General features: G+C 38.9%; 1 protein-coding gene across 1 annotated transcript in view; it reads left to right on the top strand.

Annotated features, from left to right (window-relative positions):
• Nucleotides 1-19289, top strand: part of CAGE1 (cancer antigen 1) — a 95622-nt gene that overhangs the window by 16952 nt on the left and 59381 nt on the right. Inside the window, exons 4-6 of the mRNA XM_036742522.1 lie at nucleotides 12574-12661; nucleotides 17434-17945; nucleotides 18831-19034. Of these exons, the coding sequence (XP_036598417.1) occupies nucleotides 12574-12661; nucleotides 17434-17945; nucleotides 18831-19034 (804 nt within the window). The remainder of the gene's footprint in view (nucleotides 1-12573; nucleotides 12662-17433; nucleotides 17946-18830; nucleotides 19035-19289) is intronic.

Raw genomic sequence — 19289 nt, 5'->3', positions numbered from 1 at the left:
CTCACAACAACCCTGGAAAGTGGATAACATTATTACTTTTCTCTTTACAGATCAGGAAACTGGGGAAAACAGAGATAAGATAACTTGCTTAAGATTACACAGCTAATAAATTTCTACAAGTGGAACATAATTGAAGTTTCCTTACATTTTTCCAGCATTTTTTTCTTTCAATACTTTTATTTGGGAACCTGATCTGAGATGACAAGGATTAACAAAGAGAGGGAAAGAGTTTCTGAACTGGGGGAGTCACAAGAGATCTTTCATTTAAGCAATCCTTTCTCTTTTAGTGGTTAAGGAAGGGTTAACAAGAGTTTGCCACAAAGTGCAAACCATTTACCTATTTTTTTTTTTCTTTCCTCTGGGATTACTTCCAAACTAACTGCCTTCCTTCATTACCTTGTAACAATGAGGCTGTTCACCTTAATGGGGGGGGGCGGGGAGAGGGGAATTATCTAAGTGCCATTTTATTTTAAAAACATAAAATTTAATTCTTATTTTTTCTTAAATTCTAGAGTGGTACCCCAGAACTTACTAGGATATTTTAGAAGGTAGTGAGTTTCTGGAATTACCCAAAATCCCAGGAGTTCTCCCCAGCCATCTTAAAATGATTAATCTCTAAACTCCTTAATCTGCTTAAATGTTTTTAACAATTCTACAAACTTTGATTATCTAACTATTTCTGTAATTCCAACAAGGCCAAAGTTGAAATGACATAAAAAGTGTTTTGCGGGTTTTTTTTCTTTTTTTCTTTCTCTTTTTTTTTTACCTCATAACCTAATCTTCCTTGGAAAGCCTCAAGTGGGAGTTACTTACTGGGACAATTGCTACAAGTATGAAAGTTCATTAATCTCTCCCAGCGTTCTGAACTCTTTGGCTACCACCCTTGGCAGTTTTTCTGGCTGGCTACATTTTAAATCTTTCAAGGTAACATAATATATGAACAACACAGACAAAGATTTTCCTACATTTACCCAAACACAAACAAAATGTTAAGACAGACATATAGACAGGATAATTCTATCTAAGCTTTTCTTAAGGGAATCTAAGTTACAAAAAGCATCTTATTTGGTGGTTTCCAGTAGCCATTTGTTAAAACCCGATCATAGAAACCCCAAGTTGGCCAACAATGTCGAATGATGCCAATTACTGTCTGTTCCATGAACTAAATGCGTATGCCCTACAGCCATAGTATTTCTTGATGGTCCACTCTTAGTTACCAGGTTTTCCATATTACAGCCAAAGAGAAACAAAAGCCAAGAAACCAAAAGACTTCACCAAGAAGAGATTGGACAAATCATCTCTTTGGTTGTGACAACCGGAGTTTCAGTCCTCCGAGGGAACAGGCAGGAGCTCAGGAATCAAAGAAGGAAAAATTACTCATTGCCACCCTCCAAGTGAAAATCAAGTGGAGCTCAAAGGGCTCCTATAAGCCTTGTACGGGTAGAACTGGGGTAGGGCAGGAAAAATTAACCCTTTCTGATCCCACTTCTGACACCAGCTGTCAACCCTTTGATGACAAATGACCAAAGAGCCACAGCAGCTCTGCAACTGCTGTTAACTCTAAAAAAAAAAAAAAAGACAAAAACCAGACAGCTCATACAAGTTATCAAAACCACAGTTAACTCTAAAAACCAAAATAAAGTAAAACCAGAGAGCTAACAGTGGTTATAAGCAAAAAGCTTTCTTTATGCTGTTGAAAGAAAGAAACTAGAAATGTGCCAGGGCGGGGGGCAGGGGGCGGGGCTCCTCTATTGGAGACCTGCTTTAGTGTGAACAAATCTCAATACACATACTAGTGGCTACTCAGTGAGCTGCAGCCCTGACAGCAACAACCAGACAAGTTTGACTCATAGCAGGACTTCATGATTAGAACATGTGTACTCCAGGTGCTTGTCTGAGCTCAGACACCACCTGGTGCTGGTATGAAACAACTCTGGGATTTTGCTGAGGCTGAGTTCATCCAGAGGGTGAGCACAAAGGATTGTTGCTATGCCAAGCTCAGGGCACAGCTTGCTTCCTGGGCCTAAATTCTGGAAAAGAGGATGTCTCCTAATGATGCAATTTAAGGGGTTCAGGGGACCTCTCAAGGACTGAAGTGCAGGAGAGGGTCATTTGGAATGAATTCACAGACTCCAGCATTCTTGAAGTCAAGGTGGCAAAGGTTTATTGTTATTGTTTATTGTTATGCCAATATGGTGGGCAGAGCTCCCTAAGGAACTTGCCATTTAACAAGAATGATGCTAAAGCTTATATAGGAAAAGTAGCGGATTATCTGGCAGATATGCTAATTAGGTGATAATTTACAATCTTGGTCATAGGCATCATTCACTACTGGAAACTAGGGGAGGGGGTTTCTCAGGGGTGTATTTTTGGTCTGTTATGTCTGCAGCAAGATAGTTTTGAGGGTTGATGTCTATAGCTTGACCTCTGGATTGAATATGATAACTTTGGGAATCAACACATGAGAATTCTGTGGTTACAAGATAGTCTTGTTTTTACAAGAGAATTTCTTCAGAGGTTGGTTTGTTTTTGTGATGGGGAAAGGTAGTTTGTTTTACTGGGGCCTACTCAGAAGTAGTTGTGGGAAAGGTAGTGTGTCTTACTGGGGCCCACTCATGAGTTATTGCTAGGCATAGTGTCCTTGGGCTGAGGAGAAAACTCTCAGGGATAGTGTTTTGAAGCTAGGGAGAAATGTGATCTTGGAATTGGGGCCCAAGCATGATCACCTAAGCACCCCATCACTACCAGTAAAAAGAGTGGGATGGCCTTGGCATGGGATCCTAGCCTTCCAAAATCTGACTCCAACCCACCTTTCCATCCTATTCAACATTACTCCCTTTCATGTACTTGATGTTCAGATCTAATTGGACTGTTCCCCAAATTGTCATCCCAACTTCTGCCTTCTTGCATTTGCTCAAGAGATGCCAAAGAGGTCAAAGTGAGGAGGGAGTTCCAATGAGTTAACATAGACATTGCTTTGAAAACCTTAAGGTGCTTTAGGAATGTTAGCTATTATTGTTATTGTTGATGTTGTCATTCATGGTTATGAGAAATAGTGTAAGTACAGAGGAGATGGAATGTCTTGTGTGAGGAGCACCAAGAAGGCCTGTTTGGCTGGACCATAGAATGCATAAAAGGAGTGTTATGTGTAACAAGGCCAGCAAGGGAGGGTGGAGCTAGGCTGTTAAGGGCTTTAAATACTAGACAAAGCAATTCATATTAGAGGTGATAGGGAGTAACTGGAGTTCATTTATTGGGAGTGTGACAGCATCAGACTTGTGCTTAAGGAAAGCACTCTGGCAGCACAGTGGAGAATGGGTTTGAAAGAGGGAAGGGACCCAAGGCACACGATAACTCAGGATGCAAGAGATGATGTGGTGAGTGGAGGAGGGTAGTGATGTGAGTAAAGTGGCCAGAGCAAGACATGTAGAGGGCAAGTCAGTGGATATGTAGGATTTGGTACCATAAGGAGTCAAGGGTGATGCTGAGTTTGCAAACCTGGGTGTGACTAGAAGGATGGTGATACCCTCAATAGAAATAAAGAAGTTCAAAAGAGGCATGGATTTGGGAGAAAAGGAGTTTTGTTTTGGACATGGTGACTTTAAGATACTTATGACATATACAGCTTGAAAAGTTTTTTAGGGAGCTGTTGATATAGGACAAGTAGAGAAAGAGATTAGAACTGGATATGTAGATTTGAGAGGCATTTGCATAAAGATGATAATTAATGCCCTGGGAGCTGATGAAGTCAAGTCATATGTACGGCATGTAAAGAGAGAATAAAAGAAAAGAGGGGACAGGATTAAGCTTTCTGTTATACCCAGAGTTAGGGAATGAGAAGATGGATGATGATCAAGAAAAAGAGATTGAGAAGGGCTGGTCATACAGGGAGAAAGAGAATCAGGAGAAATCATTACCACAAAAACCCATGAAAAAGATGACCTCTAAATCAGTGAATATTGATTACTTTGATTTATCTTAGTTTGACTGAAGGATTAAGTTTCCTTAGGAAGAGTTAAGCTAGCATAAATGTTCCCTTAAGCCTAAATTACTTATAGATTTAGTGAATAGATATTTTAATGAGATTCAATAGTAGATAAGTTACAATAGGAAATACATCTTTATGGAAATGAAATAAAACAGTCATAGAATTAAGTTTTGATATTATGGGACTCTTTACTAAAGGTCAAATTCCCCTTACAGATAGCTGGAGAGTAGTGGGGGTTGCCCCAGAATGTACTGGGAGAAAGAGAAAGAGATGTGGAATGGGGTAAATTATCTCACATAAAAGAGGCATGAAAAATCTTTTATATTGGAGAGAAAGAGGGGGGAGGCAAGGGAGAGTGAGTGAACTCATCAAACTCTCATCAAAATTAGCTCAAAGAGGGAATAACACACACACTCAATTGGATCTAGAAATCTATCTTACCCTGCAGAAAAGTAGGAAGAGAAGAAGGGAAGTGGAGGGGGGTGATAGAAGGGAGAGCAGATTGGGAGAGGGATAGTCAGAAGCAAAACACTTTCAAGGAGGGACAGGGTGAAAAATGAGGGAATAGAATAGACGAGAGGAGGAATAGGATGGAGGGAAATACAGTTAGCAGTAGTAACTGAAAAAAATTTTGAAGCAAGTTTCTCTGATAAAGGCTTCATTTCTCAAACATATAGAGAACTGAGTCAAATTTATAAAAATGGGAGCCATTCCCCAATTGATAAATGATCAAAAGATATCAGTTTTTAAATGAAGTAAAGCTATCTGTAGCCAAATGAAAAATACTCTCATGATTGATTGAAGAAATGCAAATTAAAACAATTTTAATGTACTACCTCATACCTATTAGATTGGCAAATAAGACAAAGAAAAATGACAAATGTTGGAGGGGATATGGGAAAAATGAGACATTAATGCATGGTTGGTGGAGTTGTGAACTGACTCAACAATTCTGTAGAATAAATTGGAATTATGCCCAAAGGGCTATAAAACCATGAATACCCTTTGACCTAGCAATGCCACTATTAGGTCTGTATCTCAAAAGAGATTAAAAAAAACAAAAAGGAAAAGGACCTATATGTACAAAAATATTTATAGCAGCTCTTTTCTGGGGGCCAAGAATTAGAAATTGAGGGGAAGCCTATCAATTTGTAAATGGCTGAACAAGTTGTGGTGAATGATTATAATGGGATACTATTGTACTATAGGAAATGATGAACAGGCTGCTCTCAGAAAAACCTGGAAAGATTTGCATAGGCTGATGCAAAGTGAAATGTCCTGTGTACAAAATAACAGCAATATATTGTCAGATGATCTGCTGTGAGTGACTTAGCTATTCTCAGCAATATAGCTATCCAAGACAACTCTGAAGTACTTATGATGCTATCCATCCCCAGAAAAAGAACTAATAGTGTCTGAATACACATTGAAGCATACTTTTTTTACTTTATTTTTCTTGAGGTTTTTTTGACTATGTTTTCTTTCACAACATGACTATTATGGATATGTTTTGCATGACTACACATGTATAACCTATATCAAATTGCTTGCCTTCTCATGGGGGGGGTGCGGTTAGGGAGGGAGGAGGGGAGAGAATTTGGAACTCAAAAGTTTTAAAAACCAATGTTGAGGATTGCTTTTGCATGTAACTAGGGAAAAATAAAATGTTATTGAAAAATTAATAAATAAAATTTAATATAATCAGAAAAAAATCATTGGTAATTTTGGAGACTGGTTTCAGTTGAGCATCAAAGTTGGAAGCCAAAAGATAGACTTTTTTTTTTTTTGGAGTTTGTGTAAAGGAGAAAAGATAAAGGAAGGTAAGTGGCGGGAATGGTAGTAAGGATCACGTGAGGACTGTTGTTTTTTAAGAATGGGGAAAACCAGTTTGTAGGCGGCCGGGAATGAGCCATTTGTTAGAATGATAGTGAAGTAAGTACTTAATAAATCTTTTAAATTAAAGGACCAACTGGAGGAGAAATGAAAGTAGAAGACCAGTTAGGAATCTTTTGCAGGTGAGCAGTAGGGGGAAATTAATGAGCTATCATTCAGAACTAAAGTTTTTAAATATGGAGGAGAATGAAGTCAGAGGAGAAACAGTTTTTAGAAAGAAATAAAAAGCTCTGTTTGGAACGTGTTGAGTTTGAGGTATTAGTAGGTTTCTTGATGGAGGTGTCCTAGTAAATAATACTTCTAATGCTAGGAAGAAAGGTCAAGGATTGAGATTTAGATTTGGGGTTCATTTGCTTAGATATGATAAAGTTATGGGGGTGAGTGAAATTGCTAAGGGAAAGGGTGTAAGGGAAGAGAGGTGCCAAGGACAGAACCTTTGAGAACACCCATGGTAAAGGGTCAGGAAGAGGATAACCAGCAAAGGAGACAAAGAAGGAGCGGTTAAAAAAGCAGGAGAAGAAATGAAGAGAATATGAAGTCTGGAGAAATCAAGGGAGAAAAAAGGCAGGGACTGCAGCAGTATCCAGCACTGCAGAAGGTGAAAGAAGATGAAGACAAAAGCTGTTTGTCTGACTTGGTGATTATTTGGTGAATTTTGAGAGAACAGGTTTAGTAGAAGTTAGACACTGAATTGCACAGGTTGAGGAAAGGTAGGGATAGGATAGAGAAGTGGAAGAGGCAGATTCAGAAAATATTTTTAATGAAATGAAAATTTAGTAAATAGATTAGATGGGGGAGAAGGGTCAAGGTTGTTTGTTTTTAGGATTGGGAGATCTGAACATGATTTAGAGCAGATAAGAAAAAACTAGCACAGCGAAGGATTAAAGATGCAGGGCAAGGCCCTGGTTAAGGCAGGATGGGAGCAAAAGTACTTGCTTAGCACAGTGCCTAGCAATAATAGATTATTGATTGATTGATGGAAAAGCCCGGGGAAAATCAGTGGATGCTGCTGTTTCTTCAGGAATGGGCTTGTCGGTAGTGGTTCTGTCATTATTCCTCTTATTTCTCAGACCAAAATATCCTCCCTTGCTTTTGCCCTTCTCCATGCATTAACTCTCCCATCGGGCTATCAACCCCTGAGGGCAAGGGGCTTCTGCCTTTGTATGTGAGTATCAATTATGTGTTCCCTCATTAGTTTATCAAGTGTCAGGCACTCTGCATCATCCGCTGTCTTCAAGTATATGAAGGAAGGGCTGTATTCTGTTTGACTGTCAAGGGCAGAACCAAGAGCAGTGAGTGGGGGTAGTTTCAAAGAGAAAACTCTAGGTTTAATGACAGGAAAAACTAGAGGTGTTCAGGAGTAGAATGGGCTGCCTTGAGATAATGTCCTGCCCCCCTTCTTTGTGGTCTTCAAGCAAAGGTTAGATGATCACTTGTCAGATATATCACAATGAGTGGGGTGTTTGCTTTTTGGATAGAAAGCTGGACCTGGAGTCAGACTCTAGAGTTCAAATTTAGCCCCAGCCATTTACTAGCTGTGTGAACCTGAACAAATCATTTCATTTTTATCTGCCACAGTTTCTTCAACTATAAAACTGAAATAATAGAACCTACCCCCCAGGGTTATTGTGAGAATAAGATGGGGAAAGATTTGTAAAGAGCTTTGCAAAATGTGAAGTACCATATAAATGCTTTTATTTATTAAAAGCCATTCTCATTTGTAGATTGGACTTGATGGCCACTGAGATACTTTACAACTTGGACTCTGATCAGTATAAAAGAGTATTAATTAACCTTTAGATTGTGTGGCACAGAGTATACACATTATAGAATTCCAGAGGCGGAAGACTTAAGGAAGAAGTAAATAGGCAGGAAAATCTTCATAAAGGTGAAAGAGACTGAAATAGGCTTCAAGGAATGGGTATATGAAAAAGAAGAGACTTTCCCAGGATATCCTATAACATGAGCTAAGAAAGTCCTGGAGGCAAGGATGACCAGGACATATTCTATTAATAGAACACCAAGGAAGCTCTTTTGTGAAAGAGCAGAGATATGTGTTGGAGCATAATGAGAAGTTGAGTTGGCCAGTTAGGAGGGCTTAAAAACCAGGCCAGGGAGATATGTGGTACCATGGTAGGAAATCAGAAGCCACTGTCAGTTTTTGAGTAGGGGATAATACCACCTATTAAGTGGTATTTAAGTGTGATGGGGGTAAACTGGCCTATCCAGGTAGAAGTAACTTCCTAAAGTTCCTCAAGATAGCTGGAAGTAGGCCAAGAATATCTGTTCATGCTCCAAGGACTGCCCCCATAGGACTAGTCTACCCCTCTTAGAATACAATGACAAGTGTGGAAATGGTGTGGGACAGGTTGGGATGGGAGGAAAACCTAAATTAAAGTACCCTGTTGCAGTAATCTGGGCATATGATGATTAGATTGTAGATTAGTGGGATGGAAGGGAGACTAAGGAGGCATAGTTGTATAAATAAAGGAACTATTTTAAAAGAATTGCTGTTTTTAAAGAATAGCTAACAGGAATTTGTGACTAAATAAATACATGCTAGGTGGTGCAGTGGATAGAGTGCCAGGTCTGGAGTCAGGAGTATTCATCTTCCAGAGTTCAAATTGGCCTCAGATACTTACTAGCTTTGTGACCCTGGGCAAGTCGCTTAACCCTGTTTACCTGTTTCTTCATCTGTAAAACGAGCTGGAGAAGGAAATGGCAAACCACTCTAATAGCTTTGCCAAGAAAACCTCAAATGGGGTCACAACGAGTTGGACATGACTGAAACAAGTGAACAACAAACAACAGATGTGTAATGGAAAAATAGTAAACACTCCCTCTTAAGTTTTCAAGCCCAGGTAACTGGAAGAATGAATGGTATTGCCATTGACAAAGATAGGGAAGTTGGGAGGGTTAAGTGTTATTTTTAGGGGAGAAATGGGAAGTTGGTTTTGGACACACTGAGGTTGAGGTATCTAAATAGAAATAGCCAGAATTGGTATTTTATGGAGCCTTCGGTATCTCTGATAAGATTCTGTAAATATCCTTTGTTGAAGTAGCAGAACAAAAAGAGACCTCTACTATGTGACATCTGGTCTGGTCTTTTGGCTTGCCCTCAATTTCCAAGGCCCCCAAAGCTTATAGGAGCCACTTGACTAATTAACTGCTATGCCTGTAATCTTTTTTATTGAAGATTGTGTCCAAACAAATTTTACCATCATATGTGATTACTATGCTATATACACATACGTATGTAAAGAGAAATTTGTTTTTAGAAATAGCATTTAACTTTGTCAACTACTTTGTCTAAATGACATATCCCAAAAATGTGCCATTTGCTGCTTTCTTAATGTGTAGGAAAGATGCAGTGGTGGGATTCAAATGAATTAACAACTGGTTCTCTACAGAACCCAGCTGAGGCACCACCCCTGCTGCTGATGTGGTAAGCGCAGGCCCTGCCACCAGCTAACAACTGGTTCGCAGAACTCAGCCTAAAATTAGGTACCAGTTCTACCAAACCAGTGTGAAGCAGCTGAATCCCACCACTGGAAAGATGGGAAGATTAGCTTCTTTCTACTATATTTGGTATATGCTAATGCTAGTTGGCATTAAAATATTATATCATGTTACTTTAGGGGCCTTCCGTCGTTCAACACTTAGAAATGATGACAATCGAAAATATTGGTCATTACCTACAGAGGCTGAATATTTTGAAGAGGATACTCCTAATGAGCAACTAGAAATCCCATCAGAAGCAGATGACACTAACATCCGCACTCTTTCTGAAGACTTAACCCACTCAGATTCTTATTTGTGTTTGGAAAGCAATTCTATAACTTCAGACTTAACTCAGGTGTGCATCACTCATGAATTCCGGTGGATGCAAATTCATACTGAACTGACAGCTGTTTTACACATGAAATCATCCTCAAAGACACAATAGAAGAAAAGAAAGGGAATGCAGGGATAAGTCTGAGTGTCAGATCAAGTGAATTGCCCATGTTCACACAGCTAGTTAGTGGCAGAAAAATGATTAGTGTAGGGCTTTAAGGCTTACACATCATTTCACAAACATTATCTCACTTGCTCTTCACAATAATCTTGTGAAATAGGTACTACAGATGGTATTATCTGCATTTTACAGATGAGGGAGACTGAGAACCAGTGATCGCACAGCTTTCTAAGTGTTAAGAGTCACGATTCTCACCCAGTTGTATCCTGACTCTAATCTCAGCATTCTATCTCACTGCAGAATCATCATCGGTGTGTTCATTGATGAGTTCACCTTTCATTTAGAGTGCAGCATCTTAAGAGACAAAAGCTAAATAAGTAATAAATTATCCAGTCTAAACCATAATTAATATAGAAATTATTCCATTCTAATGCTAGGAGAATTCTGAGTGTAAATGATTCCATTTTTATCCTTCAGGAAATTCCTAGTTTCTAGTTTGAGTTTTCTCATTCAAAAAAATTTATGTTAATATCAAAAGAGCTTCATGATTGTTATTCAGAATATGTTTGGTTGTCAAGCAGAAGTGTCAAGTTCAAAGGCGCAGTGTACTAGGTTCGAATTTATAAAAGTCCTTTCCATCTAGAGGAGGTCTTCTGAACTTCATAATTCAGTCATTTTCCATTATGAGGAACTCATATCCTGCTAGTTAAGCCTTGAAAATGCAGCATCACCTCAACCAAGGTCCTCTCCAGTGTCTCCTACTAGTATGGAGGTTACCTTGAGTTTCTGAAGACTGTTAACAGCTGACATTTATATAACCCTTTAAGATTATAAAACACTTTGTCTACATTAGCTCATGTGAGCCTTGCCAGCAGAATGCAAGCTTTCACAGACCCTACCTAGCTAGGAAGGCTTCTGGCCCATTAATAGACGTTATATATGTCTTGTTGCCTGAGGACCAGACAAGCTAAGATTGGAGAAGCCCTCTGGCCCATTAATAGACGTTATGTATGTCTTGTTGCCTGAGGACCAGACAAGCTAAGATTGGAGAAGCCCATCACAAGGTTGACTTTGAAGTGATCAATTTCTAGTCCATAGCAACTCTCAAAAATGATCTACAAAATTGTGGAAATGTTGTAGTCTGCCTCGTTGGAGGGACACTTATACCAGCAAAATCAGGGATCCTTGAAGTATTTAAGTGTGATGAACTTAGTGGCCAAAAGAACAGAAATACAAATTTTAATTGAATGAAGAAGACCTTGAGAAACAGATTTCCAAACAATTTGTGTAAAACAGGCCTTTACAAGTCAACGCTGAACATCTATTATGTTTGCTATATTTTGTAAAATAAGACATGGCAAGATATTACTGACTTGGTCTTATTAGGAGGAACACTGTTCTAAATTAGCATGAGGCCTAAATTGTAGATCTTAAAAAATAAAATGTGGGTTTATAAAGTTAAGTAACTACAGTTAACTAGCACTAGACTAAGACTAGTGTTATTGTGTAGGGTAGCTAGGTGGCATGGTGGATAGAGTCCTGGGCTTGGAGTCAGGAATAGTCATCTTCCTGAGTTCAAATCTGGCCTCAGACACTTATTAACCACATGACCCTGGGCAATTCACTTACCCCTGTTTGCCTCAATTTCCTCATTATAAAGTAAACTGGAGAAGGAAATGGCAAAGCATTCCAATATCCCTGCCAAGAAAACCCTACAAGCAGTCATGAAGAGTTGGACAGTACTGAAAAATGAAAACAAAAACAATTAACTAAAACTATATTACCTACTACAGGCCCTTAGTAGACTACTTTAATGAACGAAGCTCAGATATATAAGACCAGCATATCAATTTTGATAAATGAATTATTGTTTTTAAAATACATTAGGGTGCCCCAAAACAGCGTTCTCTCTTAACTACTTTATACATTTCTCTTTTAGTCTTACTTATGCTCTTAATTTGCTTTCTTCAAAGAGAGTATGAAAAAAGAGTCCAGTACTTATATTAATCATCACAAATTTCAATGTAGTAAAATCAGGTTTTACTCTAGAATAGTCTTTCTCTCTCTCTCTCTCTCTCTCTCTCTCTCTCTCTCTCTCTCTCTCTCATTTATGTAGCACTTTAAGTTTTCATGGTATTTTACTCATAGCAACCCTGTGAAGTGGTTACTACAATTGTTATCGTCCTCATTGATACACCTCAGAAGAGAAAATGGGCTTAATTAAGTGCCTTGCCCAAAGTCACATGCCTAATAAATGGCAGAGGTAGAATTTGAACTCATGTCTTCTAGCTCCAAGTTCAGGGGAGTTTTTCTCCATGACATCATGTAGCCTTTCACCTATTAAATTGCTGATGTTGGACAAAAAAGGACAACCATATCTGCTCTAGTGTATAAAGGCACCCTTATTGTTCATTGCTGTATGTCTGTACTCATGGCCACATAGTTTGACCTGCAGAACTAAATTAATAGTATTTCAAGGTCTTTGGCATTGGGTTTTTCTGTTTAATGTCACAACATATATAGAATTGGCTCTGTTAAAAGGGATTTAAAATATGTCATCTTATGGCTGTGGCCTGGATAACCCACTCTCCTGTAGGGATAACTCACTCTAATCTCCTACAGACTGAAAAACAGAAAACTATAGGTATTTTTAGGGTGTGATGGTGATGACAGTGTTTTTTCGGTGGGGTTTTTTTTTGGAAGAATCTTTATTAGTTCCTGTTTTTTGTGCTTATAGGATGAAATAAACAAAGTACACAGGGAAAAAGACCCCACGTATACAGTTTACAAAGATGATTACGCCACACTAGACAACTTAAAACATGGTAGGTATATATATCTTCAGTAATGATATAAAAAGCAGAAAAACTCTGATGTCCCTTACTCTGAGACAGCTCACATATATGGTGTTTTAAGTGTTTTAATGGACATTAATAGATTTAATGAAACATTTCCTCTACCTACTTTTTTATATAGGCAAATGAAATTATTCCATTTTTATTTTTCTTCACTATTTTATCATTTATCACTCTTCGGGTACTAGTCACATCATGATATATGTTGGTCATAATAATTATAATTCTTTATATTTGTGTAGGGCCTTATGGATTACATAGTGTTTTCATGTGGTCTCATCCATAAATTTTCATTTCTTATAGCACATGTCAATGTTGGGATATAATCAAGGTGTTGGCTTGAGAGTCAAGACTTACATATAGATCTTCCCATGACAGATGACTGAACCAACCTGAAAAGGGGACATGCTAGAGTTAGAACTGTCTGTGTGTGCATGTGCATGCACACACACCCCTTCATATGCATGCCCATGTTTCTTTAGGGGTTTTGTTAGATATGAGGCAAAAGCCTAGGAGATGTTGGATAAAGCAACTTCAGGGATGAATATTGATCTGACCTCCACTTAATGCTAGAAGTCCTTAATATGCAAAGCTTATGTTTATAGAAATAGGTTGTGTTAAATTGGGGCATGGGGGTCGGGGTTAGAAATAAAACAGAGGGAGCTCACAGAATCTCAGAGTTGGAAAGGACCTCAGAAGTCATCTAACCTAACTCTCATATGATCAAAAATTCCCTCAACACCATCCTGTCAAGTTGTTATCAAACCCTTGCTGGGAGAACTCTTAATAAGGGGGAACCTACCACCTTCCAATGGCAGTCCATTATAATGTAGATAGCTCTAATTGTTGGAGTTCTTTTTTGTACAAAATCTGGACCTCTACAATTTCTTTTTATCACTCTTAGCTCTTTACTCTAGGCACTAGACAAATAAGGCTGATCTCTTTTCCATGTGGTTACCTATTACATACTTGAAGGACACAATCCTGTGCACCTTGAATCTTTTCTTCTTGGTTCTTGGTTCCTTCTACCATGTTAGTACTACTCCTGTCAGTCAGTCAGTAAACATTTATTAAGTGCCTAATATGTGCCAGGCACTTTTGCTAAGCATTGAGGATACAAAGAAAGACAAATGATAGTCCATGTTCTAAAGATAGAAGACAACACTCAAAAGAAGCAGAAAAATGGAGGTGAAGGGTATGATGAAGGGCAAAATGATGTCCAGAGGAGTGGAAATGATGAGATGGTTGTCTAGAGCACCCTCCTTAAATGGAGGATCTGGGAGGAAGTCCTCACTTTCAACCCTCCATCCTCTCCAGTCAGAAGGAAGGAGGGGCCCTAGGGGCAGAGGAAACAGGAGTTTCAAAGATGTTGTCATCTTATAGGATGATAAGATTCTAGAATATGTGGCAAGTCTAGGAGGGCAGGTGGGTTGGAAATGATGGCATGCTCTAGAGCAGAAGTGTCATGGAATGCAGGCAAATTGTAGTCTGCAGCACTCCCAAGTGTTGGCTGCCTCAGCATTTGGAAATATTTAACAAAATAAATAAAACATAGATGATGTTAATATGTGGTTTTCTAAGTTAGTATGCGCCTGCAGGAATCCTTGCTTGTGGTTTAGTGGCCCCTGTTTCTGATTTTGATACCACTACTCTATAGACCTCTCTCCATCCTTCTCACTCTACTCCGGATAGCTCATCATATGTGGCAACTATAATTTGAGACAGTTGATCCACATATGATCTGAACAGCACAGAGTACAATGAGACCGTCACTTCCCTAGTTATGGCTGCTTTGTATCTTAATGTAGGCTGTGTTCACATAAGCTTTTTTGGCCAGGCAGTCATTAGTCAATAACATTTATTAAGCACTTAGTATGTGCGAGTCACTAGTGACTCATATTAAGCTTGTAGTTCACTTAAAACCCCCAGGTCTTTTTCAGATGTCTTGTGATCAAACTATGCCTTTCCCTCCTTGTGCTTGTTGGATCCAAGTGTAGCGCCTTATACTCTTCTCTATTAAAATGATCTTGTTAGATTTAGCCCGCTAATCTTTCCTGTCCTGATCTTTTCAGATTATGATTCTTTGGAGTCCTCAAGCAATCATATCTACCAATTCTTTCAATTACTTCCCACTTCCTCTTGGGCTGACTTGGGATGTGTAATTTGGGACCATTAGATCCTACCTCTCCTTTCTCTTAATCCTTTGAAATCTGTTTTCCCCATATCTGGGGTACATGTCAGACCATGTCCAGCTTCACTCTCCTCTTGTCACAAATCCTAGAATAAAGTGGTCACTTTCTTCCACTCCCCCAACGCTGTGCCCAAGATTTCCATCACTTCTACTAAAGCAGCTTTTCCTTGTTGGTTATAATCAGGTCCAAATTGTTAGTTCTTGTCACTTGTCTCTTCTTTTTGGAGAATAAAATTATTATGGGAATTCAAAATGTATCAGCTGCCATGCCATTGATGGAGAACTCCAAAAGATGTCTGTATGATTGAAGTGTCCCATTATTATCATGTTACACTTCAGTACCAGTCTTGTGACCTATTTCAAAACTCCTCACCTATTTTCTTGTTCTATAATATACTCCTATAACCTATTTCCATTAATCTTTACCTATGAGTCCTGGTTTTCCTCAACTGAGTATATCTTCATAATTTTCAATGTTGCTTTTCCCCCACTTCATCTGTTCTGTTTTTAATATGGCATACTCCTCAGCAATAGGCAGTGGATAGGGCACTGGACCTGCAGTCAGGAAGACTCATCTTCCTGGGTTCAAAATCTGACCTCAGACACTTACTAGCTGTCTACTAACCCTAGCCCTGAGCAAGTCACTTAACCCTGTTAGCCTCAGTTTCCTCATCTATAAAATGAGCTGGAGAAGGAAATGGCAAACCACTCCAGTATCTTTGCCAAGAAAATCCCACAAGGGGGCAGCTAGGTGGTGCAGTCAGTAGAGCACTGGCCCTGGAGTCAGAAGGTCCTGAGTTCAAATCTAGCCTCAGACACTTGACACTTACTAGCTGTGTGACCTTGGGCAAGTCATTTAACTCCAATTGCCCTGCCTTCCCCCCTCCAAAAAAAAAAAGCCCACAAGGGGTCATAAAAAGTCTGACACAACCGAATGACTAAACAACAAATTCCATAGACATAGTTCATTCTCCCTCACTTTGTACCCTATCAGTTGCTGAACCTTTTTGACTCCACCTCTACTCCTTCAGTCTGTCCCCTTCTCCTCACTAACGTCATAACCACCCTAGTTCAAGACCTCGTCACCTATCCTCTTGCTCAGGGCTGTCCAACCTTAGGTTTTTATTGAAACAATAGACAATATATTTTGATTTGCCATTTTGGTGAGAGCTCTGCGGTAGCTCGGCTTCATTTACTAAAGCATTAATATAAATTTCTATGCTTGTAGGCGGGCCGCATAAATCACACCACGGCTACATTTTGGACAGCCCTGCTCTAGCTGAATACACTAATCCCTGCCTCCATTCTCTTTCTTCTCTAATTCGTCTTCCACCCAGCTGCCAGATTGATCCTCCTTTTAAAGTCCAGGTCCCACCACATCGCTACTACTCTGGGAGCCCCAGTGACTCCCAGTTTCCCCCAGAATAAAACACAAATGCCTCTCTTTGGAATTTAAAGTTCTTTATAATTTGTCTCCAACTTACCTTTCCAGATTGGCTGCAAATCACTGTCCTTCACACATTCCACATTCCAACACAACTGGCTACTTGGCCATTTTCTCTACATTCCACTTCCTACTTCCATGCCTTTGCATGATCTCCCATCACATCCTGGGCCATCTCCAGTCATCCTGGTGAATATCGAGCCGCTGGACCCAGATGACTCTGGAGGAGAAAGTGAGGCTGGTGACCTTGCACAGCCCTCCCTCACTCAAATCAAAGTCAACTGCAAGTCATGTCATCATCCCCCTGACATCATGGTCCTCTTCAAGAATGAAGTACAAACACAACACAACAACCATGCCTTTGCATAAACTGTCCCCTGTGCCTGGAATATATTCCCTCCTCATCTTCATTTCTTAGAAGCCTGAGCTTCCTCTATGGTGCCACTCAAGCTAGGCCCATCCTCATTCCAGATTGTTCATGCCCTGCTCCCCACCTGCCCAAAATTACTTTGTATTTACCTTGAATATATTTTGTACTCATTTATCTATGTTCATGTTTCCTTGAGGACAAGGACTATTTTGTTTTCGCTTTTCATCCCCAGCATGGCACATGGGTATGTGCTTAATAAATGCTTGCATTACATCCCACTAAGTCTCAATGATACTATGAAGTCAGATTGTCTCCTTGTCTAAGAAAGCAACTGAACTCCAAAATGACAAAAAGAACATGGATGATCCTTTTTTGTGTCTAATGGAATTTGATCTGTCCAATGTGGCCAGCTCTCCTGTGACATATCATTTGGCATTTTGAGCTGCACTAAAAAAAACTATCATGACACAAATTGACCATTAATTTAGCTAAAATAATACGTAGCTCTCAAACCCCTAACACGTTTTATTCCTTGATATGAGTTAATATAGGATAATCCTAGCTCTACTTAACAGGATTGTTGTGAGGAAAGCACTTTGTAAACTGTGAAGCAGTACATGAACATGCACTACAACAATGACAACGAAGTGCTAATGTTACTTCTAACTCTAAAAGAAAATCTATTTCAATCAATGGGATGATTCTGATTTTTTCCCTCTTTTTCCCATTTCAATAAGGTAACAGTCTTGAAGACCATTTACAGACTGTACTAATATCTCCAAACAATACCAAAACTATCACTCAAGGAGGATTTGAATCTGTTTGCAAATTCCATCGGACAGAAGCTCTAAATAATGAAAGTGAACCACTTCAAGATGATGGTGAACAGTTATCTTCTACAAGGCAACCAGCACTACAAAGCCAATGTTGTGATTCTGCCAGTCACAGCAGTGTAAAAAAGGAAAAAAATCCAGAGCAAAATGACGTATTAACATTTTTTATCAAAAAAGATGTGTATACCGAAGAAACTCTGGTAAACTCTCCCAAAAGTCCACTTCTGAAAGTCTACGATGAATTTGCAGTGCCTCTCCCAATAACAGAAGAGTCATTGTTTGACAGTATTATTAAAGACACCTCCATAAACCTCAAGAAAACCTTGAGCTTCTTGTATGAGAAAAACGTGTGCACAGAGGTTGGGGAATCACTTCTTAAAGAAGGGTTTGACCAGACTGCTATTCACAAAGCCAAGGTGATAAGATTAATGATGTAGAAAATAAAAGCAACAAATTACTAAAACATTTATCGTTTGTTTTTATGTATAGGTTTACAGTACAACAATATAAGTAGTATTATGTCATTATAATCACAGGAATGGTAAAAAAAAAATAAATGTCTTAAACACAGACTCAGCTACTCTCTTCCTCTATGGAACTTACTGTTCTAACAAATCCCAGATGTTCACCACCCCTCTCTTTGTCATAGTGATGACAGTGAATATCCCTACTGGTGTTATGGATGGTATTTTCTGTTTTTATCGAGCTTATTTCTTGTCTATAGCTTCATTTGTTTCAGACTCAGTTTAGTTTCTTTTCAACCTTAATTCTAAGTTGCCATGCTAATTTACATAGTTGTGTATGGTACCGTGCAGTAGAAATTGGTACTTTTATTAAATTGGACCAAGTAAGCATTGGACACCTTAAGATATTAAAAAGAGGATAACTCTGGAGGGTAGGATACATTTTTGTAAAGAGAAATGGCCCTTCTGAAATCTTAGCATTTTAGAATGGATATCTTAACCTCCAACTGGATGCCATAATGCCACCAAAATCAAGATTCAACGTAGGGGCAACCTTATTATTAATATTATTAGTTAGTATTTGTTGATGTCTCAGGGTACCTGGAAAAGAAAAAGAAGAAGAAAAATCTATCTTCCTAGAGTTGACCCTGAAATTTATAAAATGTAGCACTTCACAGGGAGAAATTAACTTGCTTTAATAAAGCCAACATCTTTAAAGAAAAGAATAAGATTTATCTGTTACCTTTAGACCTTTACTACCTATGTGCCAGGCAAAATAGCTGTTTTATTGTGTGTTTTTTCCATGAAAGTTCCTAATCTCTCCATCCATCCCAACAGATTGATGCTGAGAAATATGTTGAACACACAAAGAACTCAGGAGATAACAGCACTCTACAACTGCCATTCCCTCTGGACAAAACCAAAGACTTTGTTCAAGATCTGATGCAGTCAAATAGATGTGACCAAAAAAACAGAATGAGTAACATTATTCGTCATCAGTTAGATGGGGAAAATCACAGCAACCGCCTTCAAGTTAGAAATGTAAGCAGTCTTTCATTTTCACCAATGGCAGGCCAAGGAAAGCTTTGATTTAACTTTTTTCCCCCAGTGGTGTATTTTTTAAGGTGCTTTTTGTTGAATTGTATAAGACAAAGCCTGTTACATGTGCCTGTTTAGGACTGGTGTTAATCCCTTCAGAATTAACTGTCTCTTAATAACTCAGTCTCCCTATCTGTTAAATGAAGGGCTGAGACCCACCAAACCCTATACAGTCATACAGCACTATTTTTCTTCATA

The sequence above is a fragment of the Trichosurus vulpecula genome, chromosome 1 (genome assembly GCF_011100635.1).
Source record: "Trichosurus vulpecula isolate mTriVul1 chromosome 1, mTriVul1.pri, whole genome shotgun sequence".
Lineage (NCBI taxonomy): Eukaryota > Metazoa > Chordata > Mammalia > Diprotodontia > Phalangeridae > Trichosurus > Trichosurus vulpecula.
This window is presented reverse-complemented; position numbering and strand designations above follow the sequence as displayed.